This window comes from Trichosurus vulpecula, chromosome 3 (assembly GCF_011100635.1).
Source record: "Trichosurus vulpecula isolate mTriVul1 chromosome 3, mTriVul1.pri, whole genome shotgun sequence".
NCBI lineage: Eukaryota > Metazoa > Chordata > Mammalia > Diprotodontia > Phalangeridae > Trichosurus > Trichosurus vulpecula.
In genome coordinates, this window is record NC_050575.1 from 395,899,047 (window position 1) to 395,917,402 (window position 18,356).

Sequence of the window (18,356 nt, forward strand, 5' to 3'; positions counted from 1 at the left end):
TCTGGGAAGCCACAGACAAGCTAGTGCCCCCACAACCTGGGGCTAAGACAGGAAGAAGGCGCAAACACCAAAAGGAAAAGCTATTAGTTTATATAGAGATATAGAGATATATAGATATTGATATATACTGTGTTTACATAGTCCACAAGTTAAATGCAGGTATCCATAAGAAGAGCATTAACAATAAAAATACAATCTGTGTAGCCAAGTACAGAGACTTAAAATGGTAAAACAGCAAAAAGGATCTCACAAAAGGTACAAATATACAGTACAAATTGATTTATTTAAAACAGTTACAAAAAAGCACAACAAAATAGAGATTATCCTTAGAATTATTAATGCTTTGTTAAAGATCAGGTAGGATTAGAGGGTAAGAAACAGTATGGGGTGGGGGGAGCACCTGACTAGTTCTAAGGCTTTAGATACAATGCAGTTGGTTACATGTTAATTCAGCCATTACATAATGGGGATTATAGTTGAGGGATCAGTAATTTATCTACAGGGAACTCCTACCTACAACAGATCCACCCGGTCCTCTCCAGGTATGGCCTTCTCTCCGTCCTAGATGACATTCCCTTCCTTCCCCTCTCCCATCTTCATCCCCACCTCGCCCCCCCACCTCCTTAAGGTGCTGCCCTATAGCAGCTGGGATGTACACTGGTTTGGCTACAAGGGACCCTGTGTGACTGGGAGGATGGCTGGGGATCAGCCCTGTGATAATACTCCAGATGTGCTATGATCCTCTCCCCAACATAATACACGTTCTCCTCAATGCAACAGGGTGTCAAGGAAGCTGAGGGTCCACTCACTCACACCCCATGACCTCCACCTCACTGCAAACTCCCTGCCCTTCAGGTAGTTTCAGAACCACCTAGTCAGCTTCCACTGAAGAAACCTCAGTCCCTACAACAGCCAGAAAGATGCAAATGCTCGTGGGTTTGACACTGAGTAAAGGCACAAAGGCCCCTGCCATACACACTGCAGGCAGGGACCCGATATGAGGCCACTGTCACTGCTGGGGGTTGCAGCTGACACGGCTTTGGGATTACATGGACTTGGAGTTCTCTATCTACCAGGGAGAATCTGGGTTTAAGGTGAGAAAAAACAAAAAAACTTTTAGTGTGAAAAGTGCATTTAATTACAACTGCTCCGGCTTGGGAAGCTCAGCAGGGCAAACTGCACCCATGTCCCCCCTAGCTGCAGGGGCCCTGCACAGCCTGCAGGTGAGGAAAGCCCTGGCTCCGTGGGCCACAGACCAATCCTAGAGGTGACTCGGAAAGAGCAGCTGCCAGCTACCGACCCATATGCTCGTTTTATTATTGCATAAGGAGAGAGGCCTGCCCAACCCCAGGGAAACAGAGGGGTGCTGGCCTCCCCCCAAAGTCCCAGTGGGCTTCTCATCCCCATCCAATGTGAGCAGGGGTCAGCCCTCCAGTTGTAGTGTTTGTGACTACAGTTTTTCTCATCTGGAAAGTATTGCAGCTTCAGTGTGAATAGGCACTCCCCTGGGGGGGAGCCCAAGAAGTCTCCCTAAAACTTAGGCCCTCTTGCCATTTTTCACCAATCCTTCAAAGTTCTCCAAGGTCAGTTAACTTTGTAGTCTTTTCTCCAATGGCCTCAGGGCACTTTTTACCACTCCAGCATGATCTCCCAACTCTTCTCAATATGCCTGCTGTCTAGCGTGGTTAGGCCATTGCATCCTGCACTCTGTACATCCTGAAGGGTTTCTGCTACCCTCAAAGTCTGTGTTGGTAAAAATGTAACCAAACTGCCTTTGAAGACTTGAGTGCTTCGGCCCTCTCCCACCTCTAGGCTGGCTCTAAGGGTCTGGTAGGAGAGGCCTGAGGATGGGGATGCTGGCCTTAGCTTCTGACTCCCCTTTATTACCTTCAAAATCAGGCCACTAAAAAAATCAGAAAGGTTAAGAAGTCAATAAGAGAGAACATAACTGCACACACAACCAACTTATTTCTCCTAAAGGCAAACAGGGAAGAGGTGCGTGGAGCTATGAGTCTGATGACAAGTTCCTGAGCCACCCTCTCTTGGATTTGCTCATCCTGAAATTATTCCTACCATCCCAAATTTAACTGGACAACATGGACAACTCTGTTAGTGACCGTGGCATAACACGGGCAAAGACAGGGCACTATTGTTTCCTCCACAGCCTGAGTTTAAAATATTTGGCCAAGGGGACAGAAAGGCCTGGTGAGAAAGCAGCAAAGCAGGAAGTTAGTAATAGGCAGGACCTATGGACAGACTGCCTCAGTGATGAAGCAGCACTCGGTGGCACCATGACCACGTGGGGTCAGAAGCATGGCTTGGTGCCTCTTGTGCTTTGGAAACAGCCAGGCAGCTCCTCACTCTGAGGTCTCGGAAAGGAGCACTGGGCATCCAAAGATAGGGACAGTGATGGACCATCATGCTTTAACTTGACATTCTCCTTGCAAATTGATAACGGCTTCTCTGCACAGTGGAGGAGAGCACGCCATCCATCCCAGCAGCACTTGGAACTATGCACCCCCCAACCCCCATACCCACTTTTCATCACCAAGCTCTGGAATTATTCTTCCCCTCCCCAAGTTAACTTGAGGCCTCTGGTCCTGCAGCCCTTCTTCTACCCGTTCTCTACCCCATGGATAACCTCTTTCCTTTAAAAACAGCTGCTCCTTCAGCTCCTACTACACACAGGTCCTCTCTCGTACCCAATGGTACAGTCTGAGGAAGAATAGGTACACCACAGCAATGAGGACAGAAGATACCTCAGCAGCTCAGACTGATGCCTACAGAGTCAAGGCCTGGAAGGGATGTGTGAGACCGTTCTCTAAGACACCCAACCAGCTCATCAAAATCAAGTAATATGTGGTATGTGCATGGCACTGTGCTAGATACTGAACAGCTAAGGGGGCGCAGCTTCACCAGGAGCAGACAGAAAACAGACAGCAGCAGCAGAGAGGGCAAGGCAGAGGAGCGCAGGGCACAACTAGCCGAAGGTACACCAAGAAGAACCCCTTCTTCTGGGAGGAAGCAAAAGAAACTGTTCTGAGAAAACCATGTCCTACCCACGCAGGAAACCTGCCTTGTGTAGGGGAGGGGCAGGCTGTGTTTCAGCCTCCCTCAATGGAGGGAGCCACAGCTGATGACCAATGATGACTCCTCAAGCATCTCCTGCCCGCATGGCACTGTACTATACTAATCAGCTTTGCAATAAAGAAAGCTACTGCTGAGAAACCTGTGCAAACAGTAGTCACTGCATGCCATCTACTCAAGAACAACCAGAAATGGGCATCTTCTCCCAAGGCTTAGCGATCAGAGAGAATCCACTAGACCACCTCCAGGCCCCAACTTGAGGAAACAAACAAGGTAAAGCAGCACTTGGGGAGACTGGGGGATAGAATGGAGGCAGGGAAAGACCTCAAACGCAGTACCAAGGTTCAGTGTTCGTCAGACATAGTTGGCGTCTGGTTCTTATTAGAGCTAGCAACTCAAGGAATTGGGGTCCAGTCTGGTAGTCTGGCACATGGGGCTTTACAAAGTGACCAGAGAGCTCCTATCCAAAAACGAACCTCTGGAGTGCAAGACTGGCAGCAAACAAGGCTTCGGGCGCTCTCTTCTCCTGTGTTGTCTCTGGCTGGCCATTTTCAGAACATCCCCCAGGAGGTAGGTAATATTCATCCCCATTTGGCAGTTGGGGAGAAAGTGAGACAGAGAGGTCACAGAACTTGCCTAATGTCACTAAGAGAAAAAGCTGAGGTCAGCCCTTGGGAGTGCATGGACTCTTAATCCTGAGCCAAGCCATTTCCACAAAACACATGCTACCTCCTGGTCAGAGCTGGAATCTATAACCAGGGAGAAGCTTAAGCAGAGTTAGGTGACACTGCCCTGAGTTACCTTGAATAAACTAAACTCATCCACCCTCTGGTGGCTCATGGAAGAGCCTGGCTCTCAACATTCCAGAATCCCATAGGCCTGGCTGAAGCTATAAGTTGTGGGCATATAACAACCCAGGGCTTCCAAAATGGGAGGACAAGCAAAAATACCTGTATTAGAAAAAAAACCATTCCATGAGGAACTTTCCACAACAGAGAGGCCAGAGGACATTAGGTATTGGGATACAGGGATCAAGACGATTCTCTCTCAACTTTAAAGCCCTTTCTCACTAGTGTGAAGGATGGTGAGAGGAAGCCTAAATACCAGATGGGAAGCAGGGTCATAATGGGTAATGCCAGCGAGTCTTGGCAATTCCAGCCCTTGGCATTGGCACCAATCTGGGGGATGGTATCTGTCTTGGCTACTCAGCAGCAGAAAGAGCACAGACATAATGCCCAAAGATTCCCAGGGGATTTTGGAAATGGAGAGAAAAGTAAATGACACTCAGAGGGGAAACCCAGAAGAGTCCCTGGAAAATTAGTGGGCTTAGTAGGGATGGATAAAAGTTTTACAGATGGGACCAGTGAGGTCAGCGGAGCCTTCTCTGCCCAAATGGAACTCTGCCAAAGGATAGTACGGAGAAGGGGACGTGCAGGCACTTGGGCAATTAGCAGAGAAAAGAGAGGGAGTGCAGGTGTCTAAGGAAAGCAATGGTACACTAATTTTTCAAAGACTCTCCATCACTGATTTTGGAATTCAGATGACTTTGAACTAGTTATAAATGATCTTAGCAGGCTGGACTTTGTTGAGACACACTCATTCCCCTCAGTTCTATCTATTTCCCTACTAGCTCTTTCCTCCAATGTCCTCCAGCCACCAGCTCTCTGCCAGAGTCTGGATTCTTAGGAATCCCCTCATTCTTGATCCTAGAGGTGCTTTGATTTCTCTCCAGCCCTGAAAGTTGCTGTATGCCTTGTGAAAAAGGATGGGGGAGGAAGGAAGGCGATGAGGCCTAAATACAAGCCCGTAGAGGAGATTGTGTTCCTTGCCCACAAACCCAAAGATGACCATCTGTAACAAAATTACCCTTTAAAGTGCACATCTCTCAAATGAAGGGCTCTGGGATAGGAGCCCCTTATTCCAAAGAGGGGGATCTCCCCTTCCCCCACCCCCAAAAGAGAAAAGAAAAAACTCCAGACAGTTTAACTGCTGCTACTCTAAGCTGTGTGTGGATCATAGTTTTTGGCTCTTACTTCTTACTTCTATGGCCCTCCCTCTGCTCCCTGCTCCTGATGCTTAGACCTCTCTAACGCAGGGACTGGGGCAAGGGGAGAGGAGGATGGGGAGGTGCTTGGGATACTCCATATCCCTCTCAGGCCTAGGCCAACACCTCTGCTCTCCCCGACCCTCACTCCCCAACCTAAGCATTTTTCTGGAGCCATCCCAGAAGGATGCCAAGGGCTGTTAAACATTACAAACCCTATGGCACAAGGCTGATGTCTCTCTCCTCCCTCCCCAAATTCCCATGGCTAAAAAAGTGGATTAACTACTCAGTGTGTGCAAATTCTCCACCTGCTCACGGTGAGACTCAGCTCTGGACTAAAACTCCGGTCGTGGTGTGAGGGAAAGAGTTCATTTTCCTGCATTAGAACGCCCTTCAATAGAGAGTTTCACCTCCTGTGGAATGAAAGAGGGACGGAGCAGAGTGGCCCGTGCTTCTTCCCCCTGTACACTGTATCTTTGGAAGCCCATGGCTGGCCAGCAGGACTGAGCACCAGGCTCAGGCTGGGAGGGCTCCACTGTATGGGAGCTCTGGGCCAATGCCCCCTCTCCTGAAGGCTGGCTCTTCCTGTCACGATCAGATGGCTCTCTGGATCCCAAGACTGTCCTCTCAGGCCTCTCTTGGGAAGGACCCAACTGGTCTGGGGGAGGGAAGCCAGCCTGAGAAACTGAGTTACTGTTCAAGCTCTGTAAACTGATAGAGATGCAAACATCTCCCACCTGTAGCCGGTGGCAAGGCAGAGAGAAGAGCTGCGCTGTCCGACCAGGGCTACAGGAGGACCAGCCCTGGCCATACACAAAGAAAGGGTGTTCAGGGGGCACGTCGATGCTTACTTTGCTCTGTTGCTCCCCAACCACAAAATGCAGCATGACAAAGCCAGGCCACTGGCTCTCCTGAATGTCCACCACGGTGCTGGAGTCAATCTTCAGTCCCCCGCTTACCTCTGCGCTGCGCACAAAGTCTTGGGTCTGTAGATCCTCAACCCGCTTCAGCTCTCCTGTGGCCAGCTGAATGATGGCACCTTTCATGAAATGAGAGGGCAAGTGGGAAGAGGTGCTAGGTGGTGGGGTTGGCTCCTTGTCTGGGAAAGTGGCTCGAACCTGCATATCCAGACTTGATGTCACCAGGATTTCTGACCCCATGGAGAGCAGGCCTTGCTCAGTACCAATGGGCACTAAATTGCCATTGGCTATAACCATTGCTTTGGGTAAAGGTCTATGTTTTGCCACCTCTTGAGGAGATTGGGCGTAGAGGCCCTGGGCCTGGCTTTTCTCTGTCATTTCTACTGGGTTCCTAGCCAACCCTCTCATCTCACCCTGATGATCAGGGGCATGATGGGATAGATTAAGGGGGCTGGGCTCATCTTTCCTCTGAGTTGCCACCACTTGATAGTCCTGAGACACTAAAGTTCCAACCACTCTCTGGACCTCTAGGTCAGTATCTGGAGTCCCTCGGTGTGCCGGCACCGCCACCTCCATCCGTGGAGTCTGAGAACCTGAAAACAACTGTCCATCCACCACACATTCCACCACTGTTCCTAGGCCATCATCCTTGTTGCTGGAGGGGTCCATGGCTTCACTTTCTCGTCTTACCATGTTCTGTTCCATTTGTCTCTGCCCTCCATTGGGAGTAGTTATATCTGGAACAGGCTGGACCTCATGTAGTGCAGGTGCAGAATCTGGGCTTGCTCCCGTTGGAGGGATTTCATGTGTTGTATACCCAGTGGGAAGCCGAGACATCTGATAGTAAATGGGCACTCGGCCTGGAGTGAGGTCCACTGGCTGAGTGACCGAGTGATGCTGCAGCTGACCGGGTGGTGGAGTGGCAGCGGGGACTTTGTTGAAAGTGTGGGCTGGAGATGTGGTCTGGGGGGGAGGGGTAGCCCCTTCTGCCAGGAGTGAGGCATATGGCACAAAGTGAGGAACATGAGAGGTTGTGAGGTTGGCAGAAGGTGAGAGCAGAGGACTAGGGAGAAAATTGGGTGGCATGGCATAGGGCATAGTGTAAGGAGATCCAATAAACTGCAGAGAAGTGGGGGGAAGCTGAGCATAATGGATGGGGGGGTAGTGGATTCCTGGATGCTGAATCAGTGATGATGCTACATTAAAGGCAGAAGGCAGGGGGCTCATGTTCACCACAGGATGGAGGCCAGTTGGGGAAAATGTGGCTGGTGGCATGGCCACCTTGTACAGCATACCATATTGGTCCACCGTCAGACCAGTGATGGCCTCCACTCCATCACTACCAACATTTTGTCTTATTCCTGCCTGGGTCTGCCCAGTCACCACTATCCCCCGACACCAATCAGAGGCATCACTAGAGGGTGTGTGGTTGGTTGAGCAGCTGGTGGTCCTCCCCATATCCTCGCTGGTCACAGGGAGGTCTCGTTTCTTTGGTGGAAGGCATTCCTGACTCCTCTCATGAACAGGTTTCATATTGCTTTGTAGTATTCCCAGAGCCTGGAGGGGGTCGGCTTGCTTCTGGGGACATCAGAACAGACTTCTCTGTGATTTCCTTGTACCCCCTTCCACTGTTGACTGGGGCACCCACATCTGCTGGGGAACAAATCAAAGGCACAGAAAAATAACCTGGGGGTGGGCTCCACATGCAAACAATAGGGTGGTTCACCAAGCAGAAGAAGGTAGCAGGGCCTGTGCCCAGAGGAGTCTGAGAGAGGAGAGACGTAGGTGAAGGGAACAAAGAGCAACGTCTGAGCATGGCAAGGAAATACGACAAAAGGACAAATAAATACCAAGAGGGACACTACCCTCCCTGGCCTAGCCAGGACATATAGAAAAACCACAAAGCAAAAAGAGCTAAGAGGAAAACATAAATAATCTGTGGGCACCACTCCTCTGAGGAGACCAACAGCTTCATTACAGTCACATCTCTGATGATGACCTTGATTGTTCACAGCTCTCAAATTCCCCTTTGGTGGGGACTTAAACACAGAATCTTTCCTGCTGACTCCCTTTCCTTAAATCTCTCTCATTTCTGCTATCATAGACTAATGTGTCATCTCCCTCTCTTGATCCTATGATCTCATCTTCACTTCCTCTCCCTTCTCTTATTTGGTTTATGACTTCACTCATCCCCACCCCCGCCTGGCTAAACTCTCCTGTCTTGGATCACTCACCTCACCGTCACTCCCTAGGTCTTCTAGCCTACTTGTCTCATTGTCACCTTTTTTTCCCCTTATCCAGAAGTTCCCGAGTTAACTTTCAAATGCCATCAACTTGGTTCGAAAAAACTGTCATTCCCCATTATGACTCAGAGCAACTCAAGCCCCCATATTCAGTAATTGGTTCCATATATAACTTATATTTGCTTCTCTTCATCCTCAAAAGGTGGCCCAATCTGCCCTCAGAATCTCTAGTTCCCAATCAGGTAAGAGCAATTTTTTCCATCTGCTTGAATACCCCGCCCCCCTCCAATTCTGGGTCAGCAAAATACCGTTACCACTTGTTTTCTTGATTCCCTTCCCTCTCCTTTTTCTTCATGATGTTGTTAATGGTTCCTTTTCCTTGGAACTTTCAAATATGTTGTTGTAAGCTCACTTCCTAAAATACTAGTCCCCCTTTAGAATCACAGGCCTATTTTCTCATTTCATTGGATAGCGTAGCTATGTTAAAAAAAAAAAAAGCTTTCTCTTTTCCTCTTTTTTCCTTAATCACCTTTCACAAGCATTTTTGGCCACCATCAGTCAGAATCTTTTGGCCACGAAGCCTTTCTTATGAAGTTTGCTACCTATTCCTTCCAACTAATCTTCAGTCTTCAGGATATATTCTTGAAGAATGAAGAGAGCTATAATATTGGGCTCTCTCCAGGTTTGCTATTCTTACTCCCCAGATACTCTTCTGTAAGGAACCCAAAGAGAGGCCCATTTTTATTACCTGAGCTTCCAGCAATGCTTCTGGGCAATTGTAATATGAAGCAGTCTCCTCCCGACTGGCTTGGTAGCCTGGAAAAAGGAAACAGGATAGGAGAAAAGAATGAATAGGGCACTTTCATTTCTGACCCTTCCAAGAACCATAAGAGAACAGGTAATAGGAGAGACACAAAAAGTGAATTCTGCAGGTCTTTTAAGCAGAGCGGTACAGCGACCAGACAGTACAGGGGCACAATCAGTTAAAAAAAAAAGTCATTTTTAAATCTTATGTAACTTAAGGATCCTAATACAAATCAGGAGTCTAATTTCACTGTCTCTCCAATGGGATAGCCTTCCTGATTCTTTCTGCTCAGACCTTTTACTATCCTCTCACAGTTTCAATTTATACCCAGCATAAATATTCAGCTGGATCCAGGAATAAATAGAAAAGCGTCTCTAAGCCCATGACCAAGTAAAGAGACAAGATCAATTTCATGACTTCACCTTTGCCCTCAGATGTGGAGAGCTAAGGCATGGAGGTCATTTGAGTAAGAGAGGCACCAGGGAAAAGAACTATTAATATTTCTGGGGCAGAAAAGGAGGTCAAGAGGGAGTCAAGTCACTCAAGAGGAAGCTTTATTAAGATTTTCAACAAAAAAAAAATTGGACACCAACCAGTCAGCCAATATCATTTTCTAAATGCCAGCTTTGTACAAAACACAATTATCAGGTGCTAAAGAAACAAAACACGGTGCCAATTCTCAAGGAATTTACAATCTACTAACTGGAGAAAGCCTAGAAGCACACACCCATTAGACTATAAACACACCAATCTAAACAGGCCACAGATGCCAAGTACAGAAGGACAAGCCACTTGATATTAAAGCAGGCTGAGTACTATGAGAAGCTGCTGACTAATGACACTACTTTTCAGTACATTCAAGTCTATCAGTGGAAGACGTCAAGAAGATAAGTCATCTTGGGTCCAAACTGTCCTGGAAACTGAAAGCTTGTGGAGAAGCAGCCATAAATAGAGCATTAAGACAGAATTCTTAAGGGAAATGGACTAAAGGAAAAAGTAGGAATGCAAACTCCTGGTCACACAGATACAAATTTCACTGGAAACAGTCGCCGATGTCCTTTCTATTCTTTAGTCAGAGCGGCAGAAAAGCGGGCAGTTCTGGCTCATTCAACAATTCTGTGTCGTGTTATATGCACAGGGGCAATCCATGCCCCCAGTCGCCAAAGCATTCAAGAAAACCCTTTCTGTCCCTGAACGCCGAGCAAAGCGCCGAACACCGAAAGGATAGAGGATGCAACAGAGATGACGGGACCAACAGCTGCGGACCAAGTCAAGGTACCGGGGAACCACAACCTAGCTGACTCCCCCCCGCACGGATCGATCACTGATAGGAAGGATCGATCACCGATCGGAATCCCAAACGCCTTGCTCGGGACGTGGCTCTGGGAGGAGCTGCTCCAGATGGGACCGGAGGGGAAGGCGAAAGGGGAGCTCGGGGCTCCCCGCTAAGCCCCTAGGCAGGGGGAGCGCCGGCCCGGCCTCCTGGGCAGCGGCTCGGCCGGTCCTGCTGACCGGGGCCTCTGCCCGGGGCACCCTGAAGGGCTCCCCGCCAGGGCCGCGGGTTCACGGACGATGGGGGGGATGGGTTTAAATTTCCGGAGGAGAGAGTCACAAGAGGAACCTCGAAGGGAGGGCGCCCGCTTCCTCGTTTGGGGGTCACGGAGCGGGAGGAGGGTGGGGCTCACCAGGGGTGGGGGGACGAGGGTCAGCTAGCGGGGCGCCTCCCGCCGAGGGGGCAGCCAGAACCAGGACCCCCAGTCCCCCGGCCCCGGCCTGGGCCGGAGCGGAGCCCGAGGGGCTGCGGCCACTCGCGGCGAGACTCACCGGCCCATCTCACGGCGCTTTCTCGGCTCCTCCCACTGGTGTCAGGGCCGTGGCCTGAGGAGCCGCCGCCGCCGCCGCCGCCGCCGCTGCCGCCATCCCCGGCTCCGGAGCCGCCCCACACCCAGCGCCCAGCGCCCCCAGCCTGGCGCCTGGAGATGGCGTCACCGCATCCTGCCCCCGGCGCTCGAAGATGGCGTCACAGCGGCAGGAGGCGGGGTGGGGCCGCGGGGATGAGCGTTGGGCCTGAAGCACCACCAGCTGGCCGAACCCCGGCGGCGGCCGCGGCAGCGGCGGCGCCCGAGCGAAGCTCGCGTCACGTGGCCCCGTGCCCCGCCCCCTTCCCCCCAGGTGACCCTGACCTCGCTCTGACCCCACCCCTTTACCGTGGAAGGGCTGTGAGTGCACGTGGACCCCAGCCTGGGCCATCCAGAAGCCTTTGTTTGGACCTCCCTGGGTCCCAGACCGGTGTGCAAGTCCAGGAGGAAGCTCCTGTTGGCTAAAAGGACGCCTCCTGCTCTGGGAGCAATCATCAAATCGATAACGGCGTTCCTTCTGGATGGGCGGAGTCTCCATCCCTGGGAAAACACCTGTCTGCCACTCCCTTGTCTGGGTGGATTTCCTCTGGGGCAGGGACTTTGTTACTTTCCTACTGGGTGGCTTAAGACAATTTAAGACGCAGTAAACATCTGATAAATGTTTTCCATCCGTCCATTCATCATTCATCCATCCATCCATCCATCCATCTTTATCAGACTGTCCAAAAGAGGCAATTCAGTATAGTGGATACTGTACTTCGGGACTTGCAGTTAAGGACATGCGTTCAAATTCCACCTCAGACATTCGGCTCCCAGCAACTCCCCAAGACGATATATGTTTATAGCACACCTCTCTAGTCCTTCCCCAACTTGGGCTTGAATTTACCAAGCTGCTTTCCCCAGGCAACAGCTGACTACTTCTTTCCTCAGAGTTCTAGGAGCAAACCTGAAAGGCTGGATTTCTAGAACGCTTATTAATGAGCCCCCACCAGTGTGTTCCCTATTTACCATCAAAGAGTTGACACCATTAGCTTTTAAAAAAAAAGTATAGGTAAAATAAGAACAGTTGGTTAGCCTCTCCAAAGCCTGAGGGTTACAATTTCCTACCAATATATGTAAAGCTCATACGGAAAGTGGGCTCAAACTTAAAATACAATGTTACTAAACAAATATATATAATCAATGTAGCAAAGGGATGCATGTCACTCCTGGTACTAAAAGTCCTTTTCTCCTTTCATGGAGCCCTCTTAAAGTTCCCCTAAGGTCTTTCTACTGGGCCCCAAAGTTCAGGGCCTTTCTAGAGCCCAAGTCAACATTTCTATCTGCCATAACAAGTCATGCTTCCTGATGATGATGCCATCCACAGGTGGCTATGTGTGTAGCCATGTGCATTGCTGCGGGCCACTACTCTAGTGGCCACTGCTACTACTGCCATTCTACTACAACTACTAAGGGGCCTTCTAATTGGTCCTCTAGATCTCCTGATCTTACAAGATCTTTCTTACAAGACCTTACATTTTCATTTCAGAATATTCATTTGCCCAACATCAAGAAAGAATAAAGGCCAAGAAACAGAGGAAACCATGTGCTCACAGTCATCATGTACAGGTAGGAGACAAGCCTTCTGCTCTTTCTCCACCTGGTTCTTGTGAGCAACTTGAAGCAACACAGAAAAAAGAGAGATGAATGGATACCCACTCAGTATCAGGTCAGCTTCTCTTGAGTCATCTATTTGTCTTGTCAGCTAGACAGCCAACCAGATGACTTTTCACAATCTCCCAACATAAGCTCTTCAGTCATACGTGTTCAGAAACTAAGTTCTCCTGGTTTCTTGGATTGAGACCCCCATAGTCATTTGGATTGAAACCAGATGGGAAATATCTGCATATGCTCTAAGAACTGGCCCTTATACGCCAGTTCACCCATGTTACAAATCAAAGAGCGTTTGCAATTTGTGCACCAAATGAAATTGCTGGTTCTTGTTGTACATTCAAGGTACACAATATCCCACAGAACCTCAGAATTGAAAGGGACATCAGAGGCTCAGTGTCCAACCCCTACTGGAAAAGGAGTCCTTTCTCCAGTAAGGAATTCATCAGTGCAGACCATTCCACTTTTTGAAAACTGCCATTGTACAGAAGATTTTTCTTCAAAAACTCAACAAACATTTTTATTTAGTGCCTATTATGTGCAAAGCACCATGTTCAGTGATACAAAGACAAAAGCCAAACAGTCCTTGGACTCAAATTGCTTATCTACTCGGGGAATATGATATGTACAAAGTCATTTCAAATGTGAAAAATGGTAGTAACTGGTAAGGAGGGGGGTAATTAGGATTTTTGAGATAGCCAGATCTGTGCTTTATGAATATGAATTTGGCAGCTGTTTGGAGGATGGGTTGGAGAGGAGAGAAACTAAGTTGGGAAACCAATTAGAAAGTTATTACAATGGTCAAACAGCTGTGAATGGATAAAAAGAGGTAGATAAAACATATTATAAATGATGATCTACAAAACTTAGCAATTGATTGGATATGGGGGATAAAGGAGAAGGAAGAAACAAAATGACTCTAAGATTGAAAATCTGGATGACTAGAAGGATGGGCATAGACAGTTTTTTTCTACTGTCTTTGTAACCCTAGCACCTAACAAGTACCTTGCACATAGCAAATGCTTAATATGTGCTTGCTGAATCGCATTGCATTGAACTGAATTTCTGGTTGTATCATCAACATAAATAGGAGAATGTGGAGGAGGAAGGTATGTGGGGAGAGATGTAATGAATTCTATTTTGGGCTTGTGTTTGAGATTGTGAAACAAAGATTTGATTTGTTTTCTTTGGTCCCGGAGGACAAAAGCAGGAACAAAGAGTAGAATTAGCAAAGACATAAATTGAGGCATAATGTCAGAAAAACTTTAAAAATTTTTTTTAATTAATTTATTTTTAGTTTTCAACATTCACTTCCATAAGATTTTGAGTTTCAAATTTTCTCCCCCTCCCTTCACTTCCCCCTCCCCAAGAATGCAATCTGATATAGGTTCTACTTATGCATTCATATTAAACATATTTTCACATTAGTCATGATGTAAAGAATTAGAACTAATGGGAGGAATTACAAGAAAGAAGAAACTAAACAAAACAACAAAAGAAAAAGAGAGCAAATAGTACGCTTCGATCTACTTTCAGACTCCAAAGTTCTTTCTTTGGATGTGGATAGCATTTTCCATCATGAATCTTTTGTAGTTGTCTTAGGTCCTTGCATTGCTGAGAAGAGCCAAGTGTATTGAAGTTAGTCATCACACACTGTGGCTGTTATTGTGTACAATGTTCTCCTGGTTCTAGAAGCTCATTTCACTCAGCATCAGTTCATGTAAGCCTTTTCAGGTTTTTCTGAAGTCCACCTGTTCATTATTTCTTATAGAAAAATAGTATTTCATTACATTCATATACCATAACTTGTTTAGCCATTCCCCAATTGATGGACATCTCCTCAATTTCCAATTCTTTGCCACCACAGAAAGAGCTGCTGTGAATATTTTTGTACATGTGGGTCCTTTTCCCATTTTTATGATCTCTTTGGGATACAGACCTAGAAGTGGTATTGATGGGTCAAAGGGTATGCATATTTTTATAGCCTTTGGGCATAGTTCCAAATTGTTCTCCAGAATGGTTGGATCAGTTCACAACTCCACCAACAATACATTAGTGTTCCAATTTTCTCACATCTTCTCCAGCATTTATCATTTTCCTGGTTTGTCATGTTAGCCAATCTGATAGGTATGATACCTCAGAGTTGTTTTGATTTGCATTTCTCTAATCAATAGTGACTTATAGCATTTTTTTTCATATGACTATAGATAGCTTTAATTTCTTCATCTGAAAACTGCCTGTTCATATCCCTTGACCATTTATCAATTGGGGAATGACTTGTATTCTTATAAATTTGACTCAGTTCTCTATATATTTTAGAAATGAGGTCTTTATCAGAGACACTGGTTGTAAAAATTCTTTCCCAGTTTTCTGCTCCCCTCCTAATCTTGGTTGCATTGGCTTTGTGCAAAAACTTTTCAATTGAATGTAGTCAAAATCATCCATTTTGCATTTCATAATGTTCTCTGTCTCTTATTTGGTCATAAATTCTTCCATTCTCCATAAATCTGACAGGTAAACTATTCCTTGCTCTCCTAGTTTGCTTATAGTATCAGCCTTTATATCTAAATTGTGGACCCATTTGGATTTTATTTTGGTATATGGTGTGAAGTGTTGGTTTATGCCTACTTTCTGCCATACTATTTTCCAGTTTACCCAGCAATTTTTGTCAAATAGTGAGTTCTTATCCCAGAAACTGAAATCTTTTGTTTTATGAAACAGTAGATTACTATAGTCATTGTCTACTGTGTCATGTGTACCTAACCTGTTCCACTGATCCACTACTCTATTTCTCAGCCAGTACCAAGTAGTTCTGATGATTGCTGCTTTATAATACAACTTAAGATCCGCGATGGCTAGACCACCTTCCCTTGCATTTCTTTTCATTAATTCCCTTGATGTTCTGCATCTTTTGTTCTTTTAGGTGAATTTTGTTATTGTTTTTCTAGCTCTATAAAATAATTTTTGGTCGCTTGATTGGTATGGCACTAATAAGTAAAATTAATTTAGGTAGAATTGTCATTTTTATTATATTAACTTGGCCTAACCATGAGCAACTGATGTTTTTCCAATTGTTTAGATCTGATTTTATTTGCGTGAAAAGTGTTTTGTAATTGTGTTCATATAGTTCCTAGGTTTGTTTTGGCAAGTAGACTCCCAAATATTTTATAATATCTACAGTAATTTTAAATGGAATTTCTCTATCTCTTGCTGTTGGGATTTGTTAGTAATATATAGAAATGCCAATGATTTATGTGGGTTTGGAAAAAACTTCTTAACAATCAAGGGTTCCCAAAAGCAATGGCTACCTACCTGAAATGGTAGGGGGTTCCCCCTTTTTGGAGATCTTCACTCTGAGGCTGGATAATCACTTGTGGAGTATGTTTTAGTAAGGATTCCTTTCTGGTATAGGTTGAACTAGAATTCAAGAGTTCTTAAAACTTTTTTGAGTCATGGACCTCTTTGCCTGTCTTATGGACCACTTCTCAGAATAATATTTTAAAATGCTGCTCAAGGCCAAACCAAACAGAAAACTGACATTTCTTTATCTTGCCAGTGATGTTATCCAGAATAGCAAAAGAAAAGGGCCAGAATTCACCAAAGATTTTGCCCCAGTCATAGTTGAAGCCTTTAAGCATGTTTCCAGCGAGACTGGTGAAAATTGTAAAAAATATCTTGAAAGAGTGCTGTCTGTTTGGGAAGAAAGGTCTCTTTATGAAAATGACGTGTCAGAACAACTTAGGCAAGCTCTCTGTGGTGATGAGAAGTCTAGATAGTGTTCGTATGAACAGATAAAGGTGGATGAGAATGAAAATTCTTCAGCACTGCGATCACCAAGTGAACCTCCACAGACTATAGATCTCGTTAGAGCCTTACGAGGACTTGAAAATGCAGCCTCTGGTGATGCAGTGGTTCATCAGAGAATAGCTTCTTTGCCTGTTCAAGTCCAAGATGTATCTCTACTAGACAAAATAACAGATAAAGAATCAGGAGAACAGCTTTCCAAGATGGTAGATTATGCATACATGCTGTTGGCAGATTACAATGTTCGATTGGCAGCAGAAATAGATGATAGGAAGCAACTAACTCAAATTTTATCAGATTTTTTTTTTGTGGTCAAAAAGAAGCCCTTGCAGAGAAAGAACATAAGCTGGAAGTGCGTAACTTTTTAATTATTTAGAACTTTTAAATTAATATATTTACTTCTTTGATTTTTCCCTGTTTAAGCTTTTAAGGCCTTAACTGTAGATCCTGTGAATTTTTTTATTTTTATTTGTATATAAATATTACAGGCCATCCCCTAAATTTGTCTCTTCCTCCACTAGTTGGGTTCTTCCTACTTGGACCATGCCAGTTAGCCAAAGGAATAACCAAAAACTTGGACCAGCAGCATTCTATTCACTTTTATAGGTAGCTATATGGAAGACCATGCATTAATAAAACAACTTGTCAGCATTATCAGTTTAAAATAAGAGCATCTTCTTTTCTTTCCTAGAACAAAAAGTAATGGAAAGACAGGACTGAAGGGAATGTTTATTTTAATAGTAGTAATTTTAAAATTACCGCTTTTATCAACTGGTGATCTTTTATGTAGTTGATTTAGAAATAAAAATAAATTATTAGCCATAAAAAAAAAGAAATGCAATGATCAAGATTTTTTAAAACTAAGTTTACAGGTCTCAAGTTAGAACCCCTGAGTAAATGGTCACTGAGGTTCCTTCCTACTTCCAAATTCTGTGATTCTGAGATGTCTGTGGGATATCCAGGCAGAAGACGCCCAGCAAATAGCTGGTGATTCAGGAATGGAGTTCAGAATAGAGGGACTTTAGATACACCATCACTATCATCAGCTTTGTTGTACCTGCTCTTCAAGGTTGGCAAAGCATATTATATATACTATTTCATTTACATGATTTTAAAGCCCTCATAAAATGCTGAATGAAAGAATGTGAGAATGAAGAGAGGAAAAGATGGTTCCTTGTGGGCCCCTCCCCCCATTTTGTGAAGTCTGACCAGTCTGACCTTATTCTCCTCCCAGCCCTGTTCCTGCCTTCTGAATTTCAAAATCGTTACTCCATATTGGGTACCTTCTTTCTCCGTTTCCCCCAGAGCTCAGCACAGTGCCTGGTACATAGTAGGCACTTTAAAAATTCTTGTTTCCTTTTAGTCAGATAATCAATAAACATTTATTAAGTGCCTACTATGTGCCAGGTACTGTGATAAGCTCTGGGGTTACAAAAAAAGGCAAAAGATAGTCCCTGCCTTCAAGGAGCTTATAGTCTAATGGGGGAGACAACATGCAAACACACACACACACACAGACACACACACGTATGGTAGCTACATAAGGATAAAAGGAAATAATTAAAAGAGGGAAAGCACTAGAATTAAGAGGGATTGGGAAAGCCTTCCTTTCTTTCCTCCTCCCTCCTTCCTTCCCTCCTCTCCCTCCCTCTCCTGCCCACCTTCCTTCCTCCCTTCTTCTCCTTCTACTTCTTTCTTCTTTCCTCCCTTTTCCCCTTCCTCCCTCCCTTCTTCCATCCTCCCTTTCCCCTCCTCCCTTTTTGTCTCCCTCCCTTCCTTCTTCCCTTCTTTCCTCCCTTCTTTTCCTCCCTCTTTTCTCCCTTTCTCCCTTTCTTTCTTTCTTCCTTCCTTCCTTCCTTCTGTGTGGGATGAAAGACCCTCACCAATTAAAAGTTAATAAGGAGCCATCTCAGGGTGGGAACAGAAATAAATTTTATTTAATTC

General features: G+C 45.8%; 1 protein-coding gene and 1 pseudogene across 2 annotated transcripts; one reads left to right on the forward strand and one right to left on the reverse strand.

The window, feature by feature from the left end:
- Positions 1-1,114: 1,114 nt before the first annotated feature.
- ATXN1L (ataxin 1 like) lies at positions 1,115-11,101 on the reverse strand. 2 transcript variants are annotated; one of them, XR_005009856.1, is made up of 4 exons: positions 10,924-11,053; positions 9,043-9,110; positions 5,440-7,701; positions 1,115-1,903 (listed from the first exon to the last, which is right to left on the reverse strand). XR_005009856.1 is itself a non-coding variant. In XM_036748752.1 (3 exons), the coding sequence occupies exon 3, from the start codon at positions 7,582-7,584 to the stop codon at positions 5,500-5,502; it is 2,085 nt and encodes a 694-aa protein (XP_036604647.1). In that variant the 5' UTR covers positions 7,585-7,701; positions 9,043-9,110; positions 10,924-11,101; the 3' UTR covers positions 1,115-5,499. The 2 variants fall into 2 exon arrangements, 1 of the variants encoding a protein (XP_036604647.1); XM_036748752.1 differs by having other exon boundaries at positions 1,115-7,701; positions 10,924-11,101.
- Positions 11,102-16,111: 5,010 nt separating this feature from the next.
- On the forward strand, positions 16,112-16,788 carry LOC118842677 (annotated as a pseudogene).
- The last annotated feature ends 1,568 nt before the right edge of the window (positions 16,789-18,356 follow it).